Source organism: Magnolia sinica, chromosome 3 (assembly GCF_029962835.1).
Source record: "Magnolia sinica isolate HGM2019 chromosome 3, MsV1, whole genome shotgun sequence".
NCBI lineage: Eukaryota > Viridiplantae > Streptophyta > Magnoliopsida > Magnoliales > Magnoliaceae > Magnolia > Magnolia sinica.
The window spans coordinates 112,250,876-112,274,976 of NC_080575.1; the positions used below are offsets into that span (position 1 = coordinate 112,250,876).

Here is a 24,101-nt window from a genome sequence, read left to right on the forward strand (position 1 = left end):
TCCAGCCCACAATCAGATTACTTGAACAATACTAACCTCTGCTTGAGGACATTTTTTGTTGAAATATCATCGCTTGATATTTTCTTATTTTTAATCATCCAATAAATATCCACCAATCTGATAGTCAGATAATAAAATAAGTGTGTAATTTTGGGTATGGTATATCTAAACTGGGAACCATAATTTGAACAGTTCAATTTGACTTGTATGCCACATGTTCCATTTCTATGTGCCTGCTAATCATCACCACTTTGCCAGAGTATCAAAGTTTCGCTCCAAAAAAAAAAAAAATCCTCTCCACCAAGTTTTGCAGTCTTCAGCCCAAGAATAGAACAGAAAACCAGGGGCTATGACATGCATGCGGGGCTTACCATGACCTTTCCAACATGCGGTCATTAAATTCAACAAATCTAATCGACCTACAGTACACAAATCAGGAGCCACATCAGGCCCCTATGAAGCCAAGTTGAAGATCATGTAGCAGTAGTGAACCCAACTAATTCCAAGTGAATCAGGCAGAATCAGGACACGCATACTAGTCATATAAAAAGGCAATGGGATTGCATGAGTAAATCCACAACCCTTCATGATAGTGTATGCAGATAAAAGCCAAGTAAATTGTATATAATATGTACATATTCAGTACCATTAAGTATCACGCACCAACATCAACAATCGTTTGAGGGGAACATGGCGTTTGAACAAAGGCAATACTTACAATGTCTATGCTGCTTCTGCAAATCCAACTCTCAAATTTCCGTAGTCAAACACCGTATGGTAGACTCCCATGAAGACATCACCCAAGATCCTGCATGCAACCCGACATGACATTAGACACCTCTCTTCTCTATATATAACCTCATCTTATATTAAAAAATTAAAACATAATAATACTAATTTTTTTTAAAAAAAAAGGAACTGCAACCATCATGAGAACAATAAGCAAATGCTGAGTAGAGAAACAGCAGCAGGAAATACCAGAGAGGACCACGGGGAGGAGCTATATCCATAGCAGTAAATCCACTAATGCACTGAGCTGCAGCTCCCTCGCCCACCTTAAGAACATACTGTTCATCACAATTTAAGGCAATTACATGATTAGACGTATTCAACAATAAACGCTGCTGCATTCAGTATAAAAGCCATGACCATGTCATCGCTCGTGGAATCCTATATTTCATATCAGCAAAATTTTCTTCTTCTTGGTTAAGCATTGCATTCATGGTCAACCACAGTGCACCACATTGCTTCCTCTCAGGTAGCATTGCAGTTCATCCTAGGCCTTTGCCCTTTCATGTTTTTCTCCTCTTTTTAATGAAATCTAGTCATTAATGATTTTTTTAAAAAAAAATTGAAAAGATAAGGGTAAACGCTAATTGATTTTTTCCCCCCTTTTGCTCCTGTTTCATGTGGAGGTCAAAGGTTAGCAAGGTGTTATGTTTTTCCATGGGCACGTTAGGCATCATTCCAGCTAAATATGTGGTAAGATTCTATGGAATTGGCTACAGATTTTCTATTTATAACATCAGAGGAAATGCCATTTGCCATCTTACTTTCTTAAACACCTTATCATGGATATTTGTGAGCATCCACCAAGCTAGCTACTGATGCATTTCTCTTCATCTGCAAGGAAAAGGATGTTCCTTCATCCCTTGTTTCCTTCCCATGGATCTCCACAAACACTCTCATCCCTTGTTGCCTCTTGTTTTTATTAATTTATTTTTATCCCCAAACTTGACTAGAACAAAAGAGGTCACTTGTACAGTTGTACCATCAGTGCCAACTTCAATGTCCCTGTACTATCAACTAGCGTTAGTAATTCCAACGACTCCACCAAAAGATTGTGTGTGCATTGACAACTTCTATATAACCCACATCTGCTGAGCTGACTGCATACATGAGAAACCCAACCCCCATGGCGGGAAGAAGAAGAAGAAGAAGAAAAAAAAAAACTATCGATAGATCCCGACATCACCCACAACACATTAAAGGCCTCCACGAACCTCTCCCACATCTCACCATTAAAAGGGCCAATGTAACGAAAGATGATCAACCGATTCAACGTCTCGCATGCACATCATACAAACATCAGTAATCATCTTCTTTTTCTGAAGGCTATCAACCTTGAGAACCTTATTCCTCCTCACCAACCATCTGAAGGCAACAACTTCCAAGGGGGCACCATAAAACTAAACAAGCAGTGTGCCCATTGTGCTTTTCAACTGGCAACCCAAAGAGCAGCCTATAAAAAGAGCTAACCGAGAATTGACCAAACTTCCCTTTATTCCACACCATCGAGTCCCTCGCACCCAGCAAAGGCTGAAGGCATCAACTTTCAAGGGGGCACCATAAAACCAAACATATGTAGTGTGCCCACCGTGCTTTCAAAAGGCAACCCAAAAAGCAGCCAATAAAAAGAGCTAACCGAGAATTGACCAAACTTTCCTTTATTCCACACCAACAAGTCTATAACACGGTTAACACCCAACAAAGGCCGAATGCAATGAAGCTGCTCCAGAGAGCAAATGAACTCTTTTGTTCACTTTCTGACATATTCCTTTGATGTAGTTGAAGCCATACGATTCCATTACCTGAAAGTGAATAGCAACGATAAATGGAGACGATCGCCTCCAAGGATAGACTAGCTTCAGAAAATCATCTCAAACAGCCTCTCACCTATCCAAACATCCTCCCAAAATCAAATCGTCAAACATCACCTAGAGAAAATCTGACCCCCCCTTGAACTTAGGTTCTAACCTCATAATCTCTTCCATAGTGCCGAAGCTCTATAGAAGAAAGAATCCTCCGTCCACGGCCTTCCATCTATGACACCATACTTCCTTTCTACCACCTCCCTCCATAAGTTGCCTTCCTCTATGCTAAATTGTCATAGCTATTTACCAAGCAAGGCTAAGAACTCGTTTGGCATCTCTACTCAAGCGCTTTTCAAATAAAAGGTACTCTAATAAGCTCTTTTTATTTTAACACTTGTTTTAAATAAGCTCGTTTGGTAAAATTAGGTTTTTTTTTTTTTAAAAAAAAAAAAGGTTCTTATATGAAATAAGCATGTTTGGTAAAACGATCAAATAAGAGCTGTTTTTAGGAGTAGTTGATGTCATTTTTAAAGATTACAACAACTTCATCATAAGAGCAATCCAAACGATTGTTTTGACAGATCTCATGGTTTAAGACATTAGGGCTATCCATTATGTCGGACATTGAATGTGGATCCTCTTAACATATGGAGCCCACCTTTGATGTGGATCGTCCATCGTGTGAGCCAAACCTTCAAAGTGGACCGTCCATCATGTGAGGCTCGTCTTGGATGTGGACCATTCATCATTAGGGGTTGACCTTTGACATGGACCATTCATTATTTGGGGCCCCACCTTCAATACAAGCCTTTCATCATGTGGGCCCACCATTCATGTCCATCATCCATCATGTGGGTCCCCACCTTTGATGTGGACTTTCCATCAAGTGGGGCCCACTTAACGTGGATGGTCCATCATGCCCCAACATACTTTTATGTGGGTCTCTCATCATTTGGGGGGCACCTTCAATATGGTCGTTCATCATGCGGGCCCAACTTTGATGTCCACCATCCATTGTGTGGGTCCCGCCTTTGTTATGGACCATCCATCATGTGGGGCCCACTTGATGTGGACAGTCCATCATGTGGGGCCACATCTTGATGTGCGCTATCCATCATGTGGGACCCACCTTTGATGGTCACCATCCATCATGTGGGGTCCAACCTTCAATATGGGTTGTTCAACATATTTTTTTTTTTGAAAGATGAAGAATTTCATTAAAAGGAAAAAGGCAAAAGACAGAGATAGGCTGCCGAGAAAGCAGCTGACAGTTACACCCCGAGGAAAAAAAAATCTTGACAGTAAAGGTCCTTAACCTTCAATATGGGTCGTTCAACATGTGAGCGTACCTTCGATGTCAACCTTCCATGATATGGTCCCACCTTCAATGTCCACCACCCATCATGTGGGTCCCACCTTTGATGTGGGACGTCCATCATGTGGGGCCAAAATTTGATGTGGGGCATCCATCATGTGGGACCTACCAGTGATGTGACCATGCATTATGTGTACCATTCATCGTGTGGAGCCCCACCTTCAATATGGGTTGTTCATCATGTGGGTCCTCCTTAAGGAGATTGTAAAGAGAAGAGACGAGGGTAAGATGGGAATTACTTAAGAAGTTTTAAGGACAAACTTATCCAAAAATTAACCAAAAACGTCTACCCGCTTAAGCCAAATAAGCTCTTAAAGAAAAATTGCCCTCCCCATCACTTATTTTTTAAGAGCTTTTTGGCTAATATCTAAAAAATAAAAAATAAGCACTAAAATTAGAGCTTTACCAAATAGTCTATTTCCAAAATAAGAGCTTATTTTTTTAAAGAATACGCAAATAAGTTCTCATCAATAGAGATGCCAAACAGCCCCTAAATTCATAATCTCCAACCTACCACTCCCTTTCCATAAAGCTTGCACACCTCATCACACTTCAACAGATGAAACTTCCTATGTCTTCCTACAAGAAATCGCCTTAACCTCTCCAACATGTTCAACAAAGACTTCAAACACTTAAAAAGGTGACCTAAAACAAAGCAGCCAAGTCGAAAGCCCAGCCTTGAGCAACATCAATCTTCCTGCCAATGTGAGGTGTCAATTTTTCCATCTTGACGATTTCCTTTCCAATCTTTCTATAACCTTGTCCTGCAGATGCTTTGCAGGCTTACTAATACATAATGGGAGACCAAGTTATAAAAGAGGGGTACAACCGAACACTATATCTAAATTCGAAACACATCCACTAACTTCTTCACCTCCTCTAAGGTTCTAACTCCCAACATCTCACTTTTAAGAAGATCACCTTCAATCCTGACACCACTTCAAATCACCTAACTATTTTTCTCAAATTATCCACCTTCACTACTTTAGTGTCATCAAAGAGAATAGTGTCAATTGCAAACTGAGGATAAGAGATTTGAAATGCAGCTTTATCAACCTTAAACCCGCTAATGAAGCCTGCCTCCAATCCTTCATCCAACATCTTGCTTAGGGTTGTTTCCCTTATCACAACTAAAAAAGCAATAACACGTCATCTTGCCCAAGCCCTCTCAGAACCTTGAAATAGCCCATACGAGACCCCTATTGCAATTACTTGTAATCCAAAAATTAAAAAGAAAAGAATCTCAACCATAAATAGTAATAATGCTGCAAACTAAAGTGTGAGATTTAAAATGTTGCTTAATCAACCTTGAACCCGCTAATGAGCCCCACCTCCAATACTTTATGCAACATCTTGCTTTAGGCTTCCGCTATCACCACAGACAAAAAAGGTGATAACGGGTCACCTGCCCGAGCCCCCTCGAAGCCTTGAACTAACCCTTAGAAGACATTATTGCAGCTACTTGCATGTGAAAAAAGAAAAAGAAAAACGCCCCAACCATAAATAGTGATAATGATAAGCCTAAAATTTATTATTAATATGTAAAATGAAAAAAATGAAAAAAAAAAAAGGGCCAAATTTAAGAGAAAAAGGTGACTGAACAGAAAGGATAGGGTCCTACTCCTAGGTGAGCCTTGACTGGGAGTGTGGCACTGGTTTGTCCATGTCAACAAAGCCCAATTTCAAAGAAGTCCTCGAGACATTGGTAAAATGGAGGTCCAATCAAATCACAGACAAGGATGAGACAAATGGCCATTTCACTAGAAATCACATGTCAATATGAAAATGTATACAAATGAATATATTTTACAAAAACCCATGATACCTGCTCTGGAGTGAGGGAAAATATTTTGCCACCAATAATGAATGAAATGTTGGTCATCGAAGGAAGGCTACTGCAGTCAACAGCTGATTCCCCCATGGGACTTGGCAGTCGTTCACAAAGCTGCAATGCAGATGAGGGCATTAGCAAACAGACAACCTTATCACAGAATACAATGCACTATTTGAGGTTACTCCACCTGATTAATGTAGTTCAATATAAGCTCCTCTGTCTGGTTCTGCTTGAGCTTATTTTGCATCCATACAATTGCCATTTCGCATGCAGTGCACATAGCATCGCTATGACCAACAGAGAGTTCCCCACTCTTCTCACTCACAACACTCTCGATGCCAATGCTGTCCAGTTGAAATTAGCATACAAATTAAATGCATGGCTTCAATACAACTCATAACCTAACATAAAGAGATGTAAGAACCAAAAGATGATACTGACCTAACACTTTGAGTTCCATCAAAAGCACACAGACCAATCTTAGAGCAGATTTTCTCGGGTTGCTCCTGTGGCAGTTACAACCCAATAATCAAGGAATCAACATAAACCTCTTGGAGTAAAACCAGCAGTTCAGAAAGGGAATGCCATGTTAAAATGGAAGATCCCAAATATGTTGCGCATAAAGAAAACAGCAAGCCATACCTTGGCAATCAACATGTCCAGTATCGACTCCCCATACTGTGCAACAACTGCTTTGCACTCCTGGCTAACGACCCCAGCGGCCCCAATAGCATGATTGATTTCAGTGATAATGGTCTACAAATTAGTCATCAGAGTAAAACAGATCAGGAAGACGAAAAATTAATCACTAAAACAGAGCAACTTACTGCACAAAAGCATATCACATTTAATAGTAACCAAATGACATGAAACAAAATTTGTAATACATACCGTAGGACCTGTAATCAAAGAAGTTCCAGAATCTGCTATTGCTGAACAACCTCCTTCACAGAATCCTGAAAATCAAGAGGCTTATATGTTATCATAGCACAAATAGGTCTTGCACCTTACAACAGAAGCACTATACGTTAGAACGGAAAAAAGGGCTAGAAATAAATTTCTGCTAACCAGTTGTTTGATTGCCAACAAGAACATCTCCCATATCAAACTGAAAATGGAAGGTTATAATTATAAGTAATGCGTGTATGGAGCAGAATAGTGGTGTAATAGTTTATCGCTTGCGGTACATGAATGGTCTAATGTAATGGAAGACTCACCTGCCAGTAACCTTTCTTCGTTACAGGAACATATGTATGCTCACCCTTATAATGGTTAGGATCAACCCCTCCAAATACAATTTCACCGCCCTTATCTTCATCTGCATCTCGGTTAAGCCAAAAGGAGAAAACAGGTTCTTTAAGCAGATCTTGATTGATCATGTTGTACCTGTCCACATTATAAGTCAGTCCACACATATAATGAATCATGTACCACTCAAAACCTTAATCAGAAGCCAGCCTTGTGATTGAAGACCATTTCCATAACATAGCATTTGATAGTAAACAATCCATCCCTGCAAGAGCATTCACTACCATTCAGGGTATTCAGTAATGGTAACTGTGCCCGGTAAACCGGTAAACGCCGGGGGACATATGGTCCTACCACCCCAAATATATATATATATATATATATATATATAGATAGATAGATAGATAGATAACTGTTAACGTCCCAATAACAGCTGTTACGGGCCAATTTTTTCGGTAACGGCTTCTACAGCCCCGTAAATAATGCACCAGGCTACCGCCATTACCATTATGATACAGGCCATCATGGCAAATATATATATATATATATATATATATATATATATATATAACTGTTAACGTCCCAATAACAGCTGTTATGGGCCAATTTTTCGGTAACGGCTTCTACAGCCCCGTAAATAATGCACCGGGCTACCACCATTACCATTATGATACAGGCCATCATGGCAAATATATATATATATATATATATATATATATATATATATATATATATATATATATAAAACTGTTAACGTCCCAATAACAGCTGTTACGGACCAATTTTTCGGTAACGGCTTCTACAGCCCCGTAAATAATGCACCGGGCTACCGCCGTTACCATTATGATACAGGCTGTCACGGCCAATTTAAATTTAAATAAATAAATAAAAACTGTTAACGGCCCAGTAACAGCTGCTACGGACCATTTTTTCGGTAACGGCTGCTACAGCCCCATAAATAATGCACCGTTACTAATACATTGCAGCCGTTTTGTAACCATTTTTTGATACCATGCTACCATTTGTTGTATATCTCAATAAAGCAAGTAGCATAATTTGTACCATACCACCATGTCTTTAGGTAAAGCAAGCACACTTCATTGTACCAGAAATAAAATAAACTAATCGCAGAGATTCACCAGCATACCATACGGGGACGACATTCCCAACTGAGATTTCTTGAAATCCAAGGCCAAGTATGCCATCAAACTTGGCAACCAAAAATGTGAGGCCTGGCTCCCTAGTAGCTTCGATAAAGACCTGACAGAAATTTCCATTATAAATATGAGTACGAGCCATGCAGCCATTTTCCTTCCAAAGAGAAGACAATTCATCATATGTACGAAATCCACACAACCGAACCTGATCCTTGACAACAAGGTCACCAACTTGAACATAGTCCTGGCTCAAGTAACCAGAAATAGATCCAGTCCCGTAGTGAATTTCAGCAGGTTTCCCTACACAAAAAAGTTGAAACCAAACATTATTAGAATATGTCTAAAAATTCATTCCAAATCATCGAAGGTTCCAAGTAGCCTGATCTGGGACATAGATGTGGCCCTAGCATTGAAATTAAATGCACAGGAACTCACACGAAGTTCATAGAACAGTGTGTATGCTAATTCATTATACAAGCAGAGAATTACATGATGATGCCATAGACATCTCACACGAAGTTCGTAGAACAGTGTGTATGCTAATTCATTATACAAGCAGAGAATTGCAAAAAGGACTGGCAATTCATCATTTCTGTTTGGAGAACAGTCTGTAAATTGGTGCCTCTGGAGAACAGTGTGTAAATTGGTGCCTCTCTCTCTCTCTCTCTCTCTCTCTCTCTCTCTCTCTCTCTCTCTCTCCAAAAATCACAACAAACACACAAAAAAAAGTTATCAACCAACAAACTATATGACGTTATGACGTGAACTAACAGAAATTTACACAATAACACCGGTAGCAATCAACACAAAACCACAAGGCAGACCATTTAAGCAAAGCCTAACAACAAATCTCAATGCGATTTGGAGTGAATAATCAATAAGAACAGACTAGATCATTAACAAGACTAGATTAAAAGTACTGATAAGTTAGAGAAAGAATGGTTCAATAGTAGATGCATCCATTGCTTGAGTATAGCTCTCAAAACTATTCAATTTCCAAACTTATAAACAATAAAACTTCCAAATTGATAAGCAACGGAACAATCCATAGGTTACTCTCAAGGCTGAATCTGGAAACTTGCCAAATCTGCATTGACGCTAAACAGGTCCACATCCTTGTGTTTTTGTTTTTAGTTTTTTTTAATCAGCATCCAAAAAATGGCTCACTTTCATTCCAATCTGGCATCTGGATAGCCTTAAGTCAGGGCTGAAGTCTCCCAGATGCCAATTTTGGTGGAGCGCATATAATCCACCTTGAAAAGCATCAACACCCAAGCATACCCTAAATCCCTAATGCATTTAAACCTTGAGGCTGTGTTTGGTTGCACCTAATGTCATAGGAAAAAAATCTTGAAATCTCATGATATTAGGTGCACCCAAACGCAGCTTAAAGAAATGGGGATGATCTGATGTGATACACCCAGTGAAAGTTCACTCTAGGTAGAATAATCATAGGAAGTGGGCTCACTTGATCACGCCACCTCCTACGAAACAAAGGCAGGCGAACCCACTTCCAGTAAGATTCAACATAACAAACTTCCATTATGGGTACTTCACATTCTGTCATCCCCATGTACATCTAAACAAGCAGCTGCTAAAACTCGACAATTCTCCTATAAATCCATATAATAAATGCTAGTTAACCAAAAGACATACAGTCGAATCTATCAACCACACTATAATTTCGAAAAGATGGGAAAACAAACCATTCTTCGTGTAGGTGCTCGACCGCGTTGCTTTGTACCTTGAATGGAGATAGCACGCGATCTGCATCCAAACACAAAACAACCAAATCACCTCATAGATTCGATCACAGCTCTTCAACTGTTTTTATCCGAGAGAGAGAGAGAGAGAGAGAGAGAGAGAGAGAGAGAGAGAGAGAACGGAGATATTGAAGCAATGAATCTCACCGAGAAATAACACTTTACAGATGGGACCCACAGGTTCGAGCTCCCAGTATCAAAGATCACAGTGAATTTCTGGGCAGGAGAGCCGATGCTGATCTCTCCATAGTACTGAGCGTCCAGATAATTCTTCAACAGAACGATATCCTCGTCAGAGTCTGAACCTCCGAGACTATTATCGCTGCGAAGGCCATACTTCCGAGCAGAAGCTCCCGACAATCGGGGATCCTGCGATTGCAGTTGATTGACGAGCCGCTTTCTCAGATCGTACGGCCTCTTCTTCAGTCCGATTCGGACCAGGTCCGCATCGGAAACAAGAAAAAGAGAAGGAAGCACGATGAAGGAAATGAAGAGAGAGATTGCGATCGCCCTGAATCCAGTTCCCATTATGGCTGTAATTCCAGAGTAGAAAAATCAGGGTTTTCAGTGAAGAAAGAAAACTCGCGGTGCTTTTCAAATGGCAAAAAAACGGAATCTAAGATGGAAATATATTACAAGATCAGGCATAAAAATACGAAAGCAAGACGATCGAAGCTTGGATTTGAAAAGCTGAAATGGAAAAATGACAGAAATTTGGATAAATGGGAGAAAGACGGCATTACCGATAGGAGGAGAGAGAATCGGAGAAGAAAAGAGGCAACCACCTTTCAGACTCTCTAGTTGCAGCTACTCGTCGTTTTATAGAAATCCGTCTCGAGGGGAATAAAACTTTGATACTCTGGACAAGTGTGATGGACGATACGCAGGCACTTCCAAATTAGTTAAAGATTGCGTGGCATGCAAGTAAATTAAATTAAACCGTCCAAACTAGGGTTACTATTTTAGATCTATCATTCACAAAAACTTGCATTTATTTCGTTATTTTACAATCAGATTGATGGATATTTATTGGACGGTTATAACTGGAAAATATCCAAGGGTCTAACACGAAACGTGCACATCGGAGGTCAGGATTGTTGAACCAAGATGATTTTTGGATTGCAACTTTGTGACAGTGGGTTCCACGATGTAGTCGGTTTAATTTAAGTTAATATATGCAACGTGTTCTATTTTCAAGTGCATGTGTGTAGAACGTCATACTAGTTAGAGTATCAAATAACTCCCTCTCGAGAATGTGCGTGGACTTTTTATCTGAGCCGTTCGTTATTGTTGGAAGGGTAGGTGTCATCCTGGGCCGTTGGATGAAAGCCGGTGCTCCTTGCTCGTGTCGGGGCGATTCTCGCGAGGAGCTGATGAATAGGTGAAACGCAGGATACGTGTAAAACTATGCACGTGTGACAGATCAGGGATAATCGTTAGGTGGGGCTGCCTTGGCCACACCGGTGGGGCCCAAATCATCAACCCCACCTGTTTTCTGAAAGAGTAAAACTCACAAGCTTGCGGGGTTCACCATGTTGTAGGTACATCAGGTTCTATCCTCCATTATATGCCCTGGACGAAATATCTGCCGCTCAAATTGAAAACATCACAGGAATATGGGGATGGATGCCAGTCATAGGTTTTTGTGTGGATACCGCGACGTATATCTTTAATCACACCCGTTAATCAAGTGTAACTCACAAGGATGAAATGAAAACATAAAAAAGGGAGCCTGAATTAAATATCATGGGGGCCACATGGCATGATCTTAAATGTTTTAAGAGCAATTCCAGATTGTTACCATTTTTATGGCCCATCAGAGCATTTAACGACATAAAATTGCTACCAAAACCAGCGTGGCCTGCTTGACGTTTTTATACGGATGATTTTCACAAATAAATTGAGAGAGAGAGCACCGTAATGTATACTCTCTCTCTCTCTCAAACCGTGGACTCGTGAGTGTCTCCTCTTCGTATTTATCAACGGGAGACTAAGCCCACCTCATTTTCCTTTGCGAGAATACGCCGCAGCTGTACGGAAGGCTTGCCAAAGGTCGAAAATGCCCCTGCTCGTTCCTTCGAGCGGATAGGTGGTGCTCAAAGACGAGCGCTGACACTCCTCGAACTCCCGAGTTGTACGAACGGTTCAAAAGATATCAAAGTTACATGGGCCCCACAGTTACGTATTTATTATATCCACAACGTTCATCCATATTTCGAGATCATTTCGGAGCATTATCCAAGCAAAAAAAATCATATCCAAATAGCAACTGGACCACACCACAAAGAGCAGCAGAAAATTAATTTTCACCGTGGAAACTTTTGTAGGGCCCACTGTAACATTTATTTTCCATCCAATCTATTCATAATGTCACAAAGACCTGGATGAAGAGGAAAAACAAATTTTGTAATGATCCAAAACTTCTGGGACCCCTAAAAGGGTTTCAATGGTAGACGTTCAATCTTCTACTGCCTTTAATAGTGTGGTCCACTTGATAGCTAAATTTATCTTATTTTTCTTCCCAAGCGTTAGTACGAGTTCGCCAAATAGATAGACGGTTTGGATATAACACATACCTCATGAAAGGACCCACAAAGGCAGTGGGGATTACAACAGGAAAAAAAGAGCCTGGTATCTATGGCTACGGATTAGAACCGTAGAGATAACTGCAGCCAATGCTTTTTCAATATGTCCTCTACTATACATAGAAGGTCTTTCGATATGTACTTCGATATATCAAATGTCTTTCGATTAATCGAAAAAGGTCCAGAACTGTCCAACAAGTTTGCGTAAAAAATCCTGCAATTTTCGATACATATCGAAGTGTATTTGATATGTATCGAAGCTATAGCTACGGATTATAGCCGTAGATCCGTAGCTATAACTGTAGCCCATAAAAGTCTATGCAATTTTTTTTTAATTTTTTTATTATTTTATTTTTTTACATGGAGAACTTTATTCTACCTACAATTTTCTTTAATACATATTTATATAAATATGTATATATAAGCATATCAAAAAAAAATTTCTCTTTTTTTCATTTATTTCTCTATTCATTTAACAAGAATATCTTCTATACCAAAATTAGTTACTTGATGTACCCTATATGATTTTGGGGTAGGAGAAGATACTTTAGCCAACTAACCTAGTTATTTTCCAAGATTCCATCAGGTCGATGGTCGAAAATCCATTTCATTCACTTTGCGGTCAATTTCAATCAGTTCGTGGTCATTTCCATGCATTTCACCGTCAATTCCCTCCACTTCACGGACAATTCCATGCATTTCACGGCCATCCCAAACTATTTCGTATTGATTCACGATCATTTCGAGGCATTTCACGGTCAATTCCCTTCACTTCACGGTCATTTGCATGCATTTTCCGGTCAATTCACATCAATTCATGATCATTCCCATGCACTTCACGGTCATCCCAAACTATTCCGTGTTGATTCACGGTCGTTTCGAGGCATTTCGCGGTCAATTCCCTTCACATGCAACTGTGAGGGGAATTGGCCATGAAATGCCTCGAAACGACCGTGAATCAACACGGAATTGTTTGGGATGACCGTGAAATGCATGAGAATGATCATAGTTTGAAGCGCTTTGAGCGCGAAATGCATGCAAATGACCGTGAAGTGAAGGGAATTGACAACGAAATGCCCCGAAATGACCGTGAATCAACACGGAATTGTTTGGGACGACCGTAAAATGCATGGGAATGATCATGGTTTGAAGCGAATTGGCCGCGAAATGGAAACGACTGTGAAGTGAAGCGAATTGGCGAAATGCCTCGAAACGAGTGAATCAACACGAATTGTTTGGGATGGTGAAGTGAAATGCATGGGAATGATCATGGTTTGAAGCGATTTGACCGCGAAGTGAAGGGAATTGACCGCGAAATGCCTCAAAACGACCGTGAATCAACACGGAATTGTTTTGGATGACCGTGAAATGCATGGGAATGATCATGGTTGAAGCGATTTGACCGCGAAGTGCATGCAAATTACCGTGCAACTTAAGAAACCAGAAGAAGCACACTATAAACACAACTTGGATAACATGGAGTATGTACCAACACGGGCGTGTACTAACAAGCTAACCTAAAGTGAAGCGAATTGGCCATGAAATGCCTCGAAATGACCGTGAATCAACACGAATTGTTTTGGATGACCGTGAAATGCATGGGAATGATCATGGTTGAAGCGATTTGACCGCGAAGTGCATGCAAATTACCGTGCAACTTAAGAAACCGACCACGAAATGCCTCAAAACGACCGTGAATCAACACAGAATTGTTTTGGATGACCGTGAAATGCATGGGAATGATCATGGTTCAAAGCGATTTGACCGCGAAGTGCATGCAAATGAAGCGAATTGACCGCGAAATGCCTCGAAACGACCGTGAATCAACACGGAATTGTTTTGGATGACCGTGAAATGCATGGAAATGATCATGGTTCGAAGCGATTTGACCGCGAAGTGCATGCAAATGACTGTGAAGTGAAGCGAATTGACCGCGAAATGCCTCGAAACGACCTTGAATCAACACGAAATTGTTTTGGATGACCGTGAAATGCATGGGAATGATCATGGTTCGAAGCGATTTGACCGCGAAATGCATGCAAATGACCGTGAAGTGAAGCGAATTGACCGCGAAATGCCTCGAAACGACTGTGAATCAACACGGAATTGTTTTGGATGACCCTGAAATGCATGGGAATTGATGAGGGTCGAATATTGCATATCAGACCCTAATTAGTGCATGATTTTACATACATGATAATGCTTAATGGAATATTTTAATAATATTTTTGTTACAGGTTGAAATTAGGAGCGTTGATGGAAAAAGAGTACTACAAGCGTAGATTTGATGTTCCAAAGTCACCAGAGCAAGGGACGCACTCCAGAGAATTAAGACTGAAGAATTCACATGCCAGGGACCCGAGGAAATCAAGCCGTTCACGTTAAGAAGGCCCGAAAATGGTCCAGAATGCAAGATCATATGGTTCCCGCCATCCGATTGACTCGAAACTTCATGCATAGCCTGGAGGCCATAAATAAACCGTACATATTAAATTTCAACCATTGGATATCTCGAGAAGTGGCCCAACGGCCAGATCAGCCCTATAATTCCTTAAGTGGGGCCCACCTGGTCCCTGGATATGGCTCATCTTTAGTATCAACGCTTTAAATTATATGGAGAATCATATGGATGGAGGAGATTTGGTGCATACATCATGATGGACCTCACATGTGCACTGCATGCACACAGTGTGGACGCACACCGGCAGTGCATCCATACACATAAGGTTGGTCAGCAGGCGCTGACCGACGAAATTTAAAAAAAAAAGGAAACTGCCGTTCCCGGCTTCGCAGAAACGGAAACAGGGACTTGCGGTCCCCTGTTGTGGGCCACCATCACGACTCGTGGTGGACCGTCTATTAGACCATAATGGCCCATATTACTATCGCCTAGGTGGCGTTATTTCAAATGACAGTAGAGATCGGTTTTTAACCGTTCAAAAGCAGAATGGATGGCAAGAAGCGAAATCACGTGGGCTGCATCAGCAGACAGTGAAAACAGTCCATTCTCGTCCGAAATTTTGTGTTGAATCCAATGGACGGGTTGGATTTATCTATATAGCAACGATGTGGGCCCCACCAACGTCGCAGCGCGAACAGTGCAATCCCTGTTTTCGCATCCGCATGCAGACCGACTTGCGGGCTGTTCCGTGATCTCAATGACCATCAGATGCATGATCCAGACCGTTCAGAAGATTCTTCAGGAGGCCAATACCGTATCTTAGGTGTCCAAATCAAATTCGGAACATATACCATCTCGGAAACTCATTTCAAACAGAAACGGAAACCTTTCGCACGCGGTTGCGGAAGACCTTCCGCTGTTGCTGCGTAGATAGCTGCCCATTCCTCCACCAGTTTCTATTCTCCAGCACGTCTCTCCACCGCCTACACTGCTATAAGAAAGAGGAAAGAAGGGTCGTTTGAAAAAAAAGAGGGGGAGGAAAAAGGCTAGAAATCGAGAGTTTTGAGGAGAGCAAGGAAAGAAATCAAGAGAAAGACAAGAGAAAGAGAAGAGAAAGAAAAGAAAAGAGAAGAAAAGAGAAGAAAAGAGAAGAAAGAGTTTAGAAGGATGTTTTCATTCCATCATTGTTATTTTTCTTACTTTTTAACTGATCACATGGATAGCTAAATCCCTTAGCTAGGGCTGAGATGAAGCCTCCAACTTGAATAGTCCTTGTTTGTTGATTTAATCCTAATTTAATTGATTTGTTTCTTTCTCTAGTATGCTTAATTGAAAGTTTTGTGCTTCTCCATTCTAGGAGCTTAACCAAAGTCTAGTTATGGATGTTGTTTGGAACATTATCTAGGTACTTGTGTCTGACCATGAACAGGTTCCTTTAGAGGAAGAAACAGGAATTTACATCTCTTCATGCCTGACCATGGATGGAAAGATGTAATCCATATGCTTTAAGAAATTATACATTCTGTGTGCCCGACCAAGGACATAGAGTGCACTTTATTTATTTTGATATCAATCTGGATTAGGGTGAATCAACAGATAAAATAAGGTTTATGATAATTAGGGGTGGATTCGAAAGTCCTAGTCTTCTCCTTAATTGAATTTTCCTTATTGCTCTTGGCTATTTTTCCATTAATTTTTATTTAGTTTATTCAATTACTATCTCAAATATTTGTTGGATTAGTTAAGAAGAGTCTTTAATTTTGAATTGTGACAACCAGTCCTCGTGGGAACGATCTCGTAATACGTACCATATCTACATCCGATTCGTATACTTGCGAGTTTAAAATCATTTAAATCAGGTTGGTTTAAATAAAACATCAGGAATGATCATGGTTCGAAGCGATTTGACCGCGAAGTGCACGCAACTGACCGTGAAGTGAAGCGAATTGACCGCGAAATGTCTCGAAACGACCGTAAATCAACACGAAATTGTTTTAGATGACCGTGAAATGCATGAGAATGATCATGGTTCGAAGCGATTTGACCGCAAAATGCATGCAAATGACCGTGAAGTGAAGCGAATTGACCGCGAAATGCCTCGAAACGACCGTGAATCAACACGGAATTGTTTTGGATGATCGTGAAATGCATGGGAATGATCATGGTTCGAAGCGATTTGACCGCGAAGTGCATGCAAATGACCGTGAAGTGAAGTAAATTGACCGCGAAGTGAAGTAAATTGACCGCGAAATGCCTCGAAACGACCGTGAATCAGCACGGAATTGTTTTGGATGACCGTGAAATGCATGGGAATGATCATGGTTCGAAGCGATTTGCCCGCGAAGTGCACGCAACTGACCGTGAAGGGAAGCAAATTGATCGCGAAATGCCTCGAAATGACCGTGAATCAACACGGAATTGTTTTGGATGACCGTGAAATGCATGGAAATGATCATGGTTCGAAGCGATTTGACCGCGAAGTGCATGCAAATGACCGTGAAGTGAAGCGAATTGACCGCGAAATGCCTCGAAACGACCGTGAATCAACACGGAATTGTTTTGGATGACCGTGAAATGCATGGGAATGATCATGGTTCGAAGCGATTTGACCGCGAAATGCATGCAAATGACCGTGAAGTGAAGCAAATTGACCGCAAAATGCCTCGAAACGACCGTGAATCAACATTTATTTGCTGCAACATTTATTGACCACGAAATGCCTCGAAGCGATGATGATGATGATGGATGACGTTTCCTAGTAAGCATATTCATAATGAGGAAGTGCCAACCAATTTGCTGCAACATTTATTTTTGGCCCCAAGTCAAAAGCACTGAATGCAATTGCAACTTAATTAACAAGTTAATCTAAAAAATCAAAACAAAAATATATATATATATATATATAATATTAGAAAAAAAAAAGAGGAAAGATTACACTTCGATATATCGAATATAACACGATATATCGAACTTCGATATAATCGAAATATAATCGATTATTAGTATCGTAAGTTATTGATTATATCGAAATCTAATCGATATAAAAATGGTAAGTCATCCTTACAACCCACCGATATATCGACTACTATTCGATTGATAAAAAATGGTCACACACTGTCCAGCGACAAAATGCTTTTTAAATTGTATTATCGATATAATCGAGTAGATGTCGATATATCTGCTGTCGATATATCGAGAGTAGTTCGATGTATCGAAAATGGTCAGACTCTGTCCAGCGTCAAACTGTCTTTTTAGTGCAATTATCGATTATATCGCCGGTAGTTTGATATATGAAAGTAATGATATATCGAGTAAATATCAATATATTGAAAATGTTCCTCGATGGTCCAGCAACGAACTACTCCTCTTAAACAAATTATCGATAATATCGATACTCTGTCGATATATCGGATAACTTGTCGGTATATATCGAAGTCCTCTCGATTGGAAAAATATTTGGAAAGGCATAAGCCGTTTGCTCGACTGTTGGTTTCTCGGTTGATATATCGTTTGTTATTCGATATGTCGAAATTGTGAGCTTATTTATATTAAGTAACCGACGTTCCATTTCATTCCCTCTGCTTGCAAATGACCGTGAAGTGTGGGGAATTGACTGCGAAATGCCTCGAAATGACTGTGAATCAACACGAAATTGTTTGGGATGACTGCGAAATGCATAGGAATGATCATGGTTTGAAGCGATTTGATCGCGAAATGCATGCAAATGACCGTGAAGTGAAGGGAATTGACCGCGAAATGCCTCGAAACGACCGTGAATCAACACGGAATTGTTTGGGATGACCGTGAAATGCATGGGAATGATCATGGTTTGAAGCGAATTGATCGCGAAATGCATGCAACTGACCGTGAAGTGAAGGGAATTGATCGCGAAATGCCTCGAAATTGTCTGTGATCGACTACCTCCTGTCATCCAATGCCTTTGTTGGTCAGATTGGGAACATTTCCTTGGTTGTGCTACCACACCGTTTGTGGTTGCTAAATGTGACCCAAGTTCTTCGATCTGCTGATGATGGCTCACCTTATCAACTTCACTTCCTGTACTAGGCAACGGTTGGGATCCTTTCCCATTTGATGTATTGAACGATGCACTCTCTCGCCCATTGACATCTCTTGTACCCCCATCTGTATGTAAACCGGGTTCCTTGCTAGGCAGATGGTAGGGAACCTTCGCCACTTGGAATCCTTCACCAGAAGATGATGGTGGCCCTTTATCTATGAATCCATGGAGTAACATACCCTCCAGTGTATTACCATTTCCTTCTGCCCCTTCATGTAAATCAAGACCCTTGATTGGTGGATGGTGGCTTCCCTCCGCTTCAAATACTTTTTGAGATGATGATAGTGGTTCGTTCTTTATCGACCCATGGAATAACACACCCTCTAAATCACTACAATCTCCTTCTCCCCCTTCATGCAAATAGATATCCTCAATTTTAAGATGGTGGCCCACCTCCTTCACTTTAGATCCTCCACCAGATGATGAAACTGGCCCTCTCTCTATTGACTCATCAAATGATATATCCTTGCGTTTGTCATCATCTCATACCCCTTGTTCATGCAAATTAATCCTTTCGATCGGTGGATGGTGGTCCACTTCCACTTCAAATCCTTCACCTGATGATTTCTCTATTGACTAATGCAATATCACATCCTCCAATCCATTATCATATCTTTCTTTGAGCACTTCGATCAATAGAGATTCTTTACCAGATGATGATGGACAATCATTCTCAATTGACCCATACAACAATATACCCTCGATTCCATCACCATCTCCTCCCCCTTCTTCATTTAAATCGAGCTTCTCGATCAGCGAATGGTGGCTCACCTCCTCCACTTGAAACTCTTCCCCAGTCAATAAGATTCTGGTTGCTGGACCATTGAGGTACAATTTCGATATATCGATATTTACTCGATATATACTTACTTCGATATATCAAAATATCGGAGATATAATCGATAATTGCACTAAAAAAGCAGTTCGACGCTGGACATTTTCTGACAATTTCCGATATATCGAAATCTAGTCGATATATCGACATCTACTCGATTATATCGATAATACAATTTAAAAAGTATTTCGTCACTGGACAGTGAGTGACCATTTTCGATCAATCGAATAATAGTCGATATATCGGTCGGTTGTAAGGATGACTTATTACTATTATATCGACTAGGTTTCGATATAATCGACAACTTAGTCTACCATTAATCGATTAGGTTTCGATTATATCGAAGAGTTTCGATATATCGTGTTCTATTCGATATATTAAAGTGTAATTTTTTCATTTTTTTTCTAATGTGTTTTTTTTAATTTTATATATATATATTTTTTTGTTTTGCTTTTGTAAGTTAGCTTGTTAGTACACACCCATGTCGGTACACACTCCATGTTATCCAAGTTGTATTCATAGTGTGCTTCTTCTAGTCTCTTAAGTTGCATGGTCATTTGCATGCATTTCGCGGTCAAATCGCTTCAAACCATGATCATTCTCATGCATTTCACGGTCATCCAAAACAATTCCGTGTTGATTCATGGTCGTTTCGAGGCATTTCGCGGTCAATTCTCTTCCCTTCACGGTCAGTTGCGTGCACTTCGCGGTCAAATCGCTTCAAACCATGATCATTCTCATGCATTTCACGGTCATCCAAAACAATTCTGTGTTGATTCACGGTCGTTTCGAGGCATTTCGCGGTCAATTCACTCCCCTTCACGGTCAGTTGCGTGCACTTCGCGGTCAAATCGCTTCAAACCATGATCATTCCCATGCATTTCAGGGTCATCCAAAACAATTCCATGTTGATTCACGGTCATTTCGAGGCATTTTGCGGTCAATTCGCTTCACTTCACGGTCATTTGCATGCATTTCGCGGTCAAATCGCTTCAAACCATGATCATTCCCATGCATTTCACGGTCATCCAAAACAATTCTGTGTTGATTCACGGTCATTTTGAGGCATTTCGCGGTCAATTCGCTTCAGTTCACGGTCAGTTGTATGCACTTCGCGGTCAAATCGCTTCGAACCATGATCATTCCCATGCATTTCACGGCCATTCAAAACAATTCCGTGTTGATTCACGGTCGTTTCGAGGCATTTCGCGGTCAATCGCATCCCTTCACGGTCAGTTGCGTGCACTTCGCAGTCAAATCACTTCAAACCATGATCATTCTCATGCATTTCACGGTCATCCAAAACAATTCCGTGTTGATTCATGGTCGTTTTGAGGCATTTCGCGGTCAATTCGCTTCACTTCACGGTCATTTGCATGCACTTCGCAGTCAAATCGCTTCAAACCATGATCATTTTCATGCATTTCACGGTCATCCAAAATAATTCCGTGTTGATTCACGGTCGTTTTGAGGCATTTCGCGGTCAATTCGCTTCCCTTCACGGTCAGTTGCGTGCACTTCGTGGTCAAATCGCTTCGAACCATGATCATTCTCATGCATTTCACGGTCATCTAAAACAATTCCGTGTTGATTCACGGTCGTTTCGAGACATTTCGCGGTCAATTCGCTTCACTTCACGGTCATTTGCATGCACTTCGCGGTCAAATCACTTCGAACCATGATCATTTCCATGCATTTCACGGTCATCCAAAACAATTCCGTGTTGATTCATGGTCGTTTCGAGGCATTTCGCGGTCAATTCTCTTCACTTCACGGTCATTTGCATACATTTCGCGGTCAAATCGCTTCGAACCATGATCATTCCCATGCATTTCACGGTCATCCAAAACAATTCCATGTTGATTCACGGTCGTTTCGAGGCATTTCGCGGTCAATTCGCTTCACTTCACGGTCATTTGCATGCACTTCGCGGTCAAATCGTTTCGAACCATGATCATTTCCATGCATTTCACGGTCATCCAAAACAATTCCGTGTTGATTCACGGTCGTTTCGAGGCATTTCGCGGTTAATTCACTTCCCTTCACGGTCAGTTGCGTGCACTTCACGGTCAAATCACTTCGAACCATGATCATTCTCATGCATTTCATGGTCATCCAAAACAATTTCGTGTTGATTCACGGTCGTTTCGAGGCATTTCGCGGTCAATTCGCTTCACTTCACGGTCATTTGCATGCACTTCGTGGTCAAATCGCTTCGAACCATGATCATTTCCATGCATTTCACGGTCATCCAAAACAATTCCATGTTGATTCACGGTCGTTTCGAGGCATTTCGCGGTCAATTCGCTTCCCTTCACGGTCAGTTGCGTGCACTTCGCGGTCAATTCGCTTCGAACCATGATCATTCCCATGCATTTCACGGTCATCCAAAACAATTCCGTGTTGATTCACGGTCGTTTCGAGGCATTTTGCGGTCAATTCGCTTCACTGCATGGTCATTTGCATGCACTTCGTGGTCAAATCACTTCGAACCATGATCATTCTCATGCATTTCACGGTCATCCAAAACAATCCCGTGTTGATTCACGGTCGTTTCGAGGCATTTCGCGGTCAATTCGCTTCACTTCACGGTCATTTGCATGCATTTCGCGATCAAATCGCTTCGAACCATGATCATTCCCTTGCATTTCGCGGTCGTCCCAAACAATTCCGTGTTGATTCACGGTCGTTTCGAGGCATTTTGCGGTTAATTCCCTTCACTTCACGGTCATTTGCATGCATTTCGCGGTCAAATCGCTTCAAACCATGATCATTCCCATGCATTTCACGGTCTTCCCAAACAATTTCGTGTTGATTCACGGTCGTTTCGAGGCATTTCGCGGTCAATTCGCTTCACTACACGGTCAGTTGCATGCATTTCGCGGCCAATTAGCTTCAAACCATGATCATTCCCATGCATTTCACGGTTGTCCCAAACAATTCCGTGTTGATTCACGGTCATTTCAAGGCATTTCGCGGTCAATTCCCTTCACTTCACGGTCAGTTGCATGCATTTCGCGCTCAAATCGCTTCAAACCATGATCATTCCCATGCATTTCACGGTCGTCCCAAACAATTTCTTGTTGATTCACGGTCGTTTCGAGGCATTTCGCGGTCAATTCCCTTCACTTCACGGTCATTTGCATGCATTTCGCGCTCAAATCGCTTCAAACCATGATCATTCCCATGCATTTCACGGTCATCCCAAACAATTCCGTGTTGATTCACGGTCGTTTCGAGGCATTTCGCGGTCAATTCCCTTTAGTTCACGGTCAGTTGCATGTGAAGGGAATTGACCGCGAAATGCCTCGAAACGACCGTGAATCAACACTGAATAGTTTGGGATGACCGTGAAGTGCATGGGAATGATCATGAATTGATGCGAATTGACCAAAAAATGCATGCAAATGACCGTGAAGTGAAGGGAATTGACCGTGAAATGCCTCGAAATGACCGTGAATCAACACGAAATAGTTTGGGATGGCTGTGAAATGCATGGAATTGTCCGTGAAGTGGAGGGAATTGACGGTGAAATGCATGGAAATGACCACGAATTGATTGAAATTGACCGCAAAGTGAATGAAATGGATTTTCGACCATCGACCTGATGGAATCTTGGAAAATAACTAGGTTAGTTGGCTAAAGTATCTTCTCCTACCCCAAAATCATATAAGGTACATCAAGTAACTAATTTTGGTATAGAAGATATTCTTGTTAAATGAATAGAGAAATAAATGAAAAAAAGAGAGAATTTTTTTTTATATGCTTATATATACATATTTATATAAATATGTATTAAAGAAAATTGTAGGTAGAATAAAGTTCTCCATGTAAAAAATAAAAAATAAAAAAATAAAAAAATTGCATAGACTTTTACAGACTGCAGTTATCGCTACAGCTATAATCTGTAGCTATATCTTCGATACATATCGAATACACTTCGATTAATCGAAAATTGCAGGATATTTTATGCAAAGTTGCTGGACAGTTTTGGACATTTTTCGATTAGTCGAAAGATATTCGATATATCGAAGTACATATCGAAAGACCTTCGATGCGTAGTAGAGGACATATTGAGAAAGCATTGGCTGTAGTTATCTCTACGGTTATAATCCGTAGTCATAGATACCAGGCTCTTTTTTTCCCTGTTGTAATCCCCACCGCCTTTGTGGGTCCTTTCATGAGGTATGTGTTATATCCAAACCGTCCATCTATTTGGCGAACTCGTACT

At 40.8% G+C, this 24,101-nt stretch overlaps 1 protein-coding gene and 1 long non-coding RNA gene across 3 annotated transcripts; both read right to left on the bottom strand.

Moving 5' to 3' along the window:
- Window positions 1-536: 536 nt before the first annotated feature.
- On the bottom strand, window positions 537-10,856 carry LOC131240749 (aspartic proteinase A1). 2 transcript variants are annotated; one of them, XM_058239196.1, is made up of 14 exons: window positions 10,715-10,856; window positions 10,119-10,504; window positions 9,915-9,975; window positions 8,414-8,508; window positions 8,199-8,311; window positions 7,021-7,189; window positions 6,872-6,911; window positions 6,695-6,759; window positions 6,446-6,559; window positions 6,245-6,309; window positions 5,991-6,147; window positions 5,795-5,914; window positions 979-1,067; window positions 537-808 (listed from the first exon to the last, which is right to left on the bottom strand). In XM_058239196.1, the coding sequence occupies exons 2-14, from the start codon at window positions 10,497-10,499 to the stop codon at window positions 724-726; spliced, it is 1,554 nt and encodes a 517-aa protein (XP_058095179.1). In that variant the 5' UTR covers window positions 10,500-10,504; window positions 10,715-10,856; the 3' UTR covers window positions 537-723. The 2 variants fall into 2 exon arrangements, with proteins under 2 accessions (XP_058095179.1, XP_058095180.1); XM_058239197.1 differs by having other exon boundaries at window positions 10,608-10,733.
- Window positions 3,048-5,788, bottom strand: LOC131240750 (uncharacterized). Its single transcript, XR_009168861.1, has 2 exons — window positions 3,911-5,788; window positions 3,048-3,758 (listed from the first exon to the last, which is right to left on the bottom strand). It is a non-coding gene; the product is annotated as an uncharacterized LOC131240750 (long non-coding RNA).
- Window positions 10,857-24,101: the final 13,245 nt, after the last annotated feature.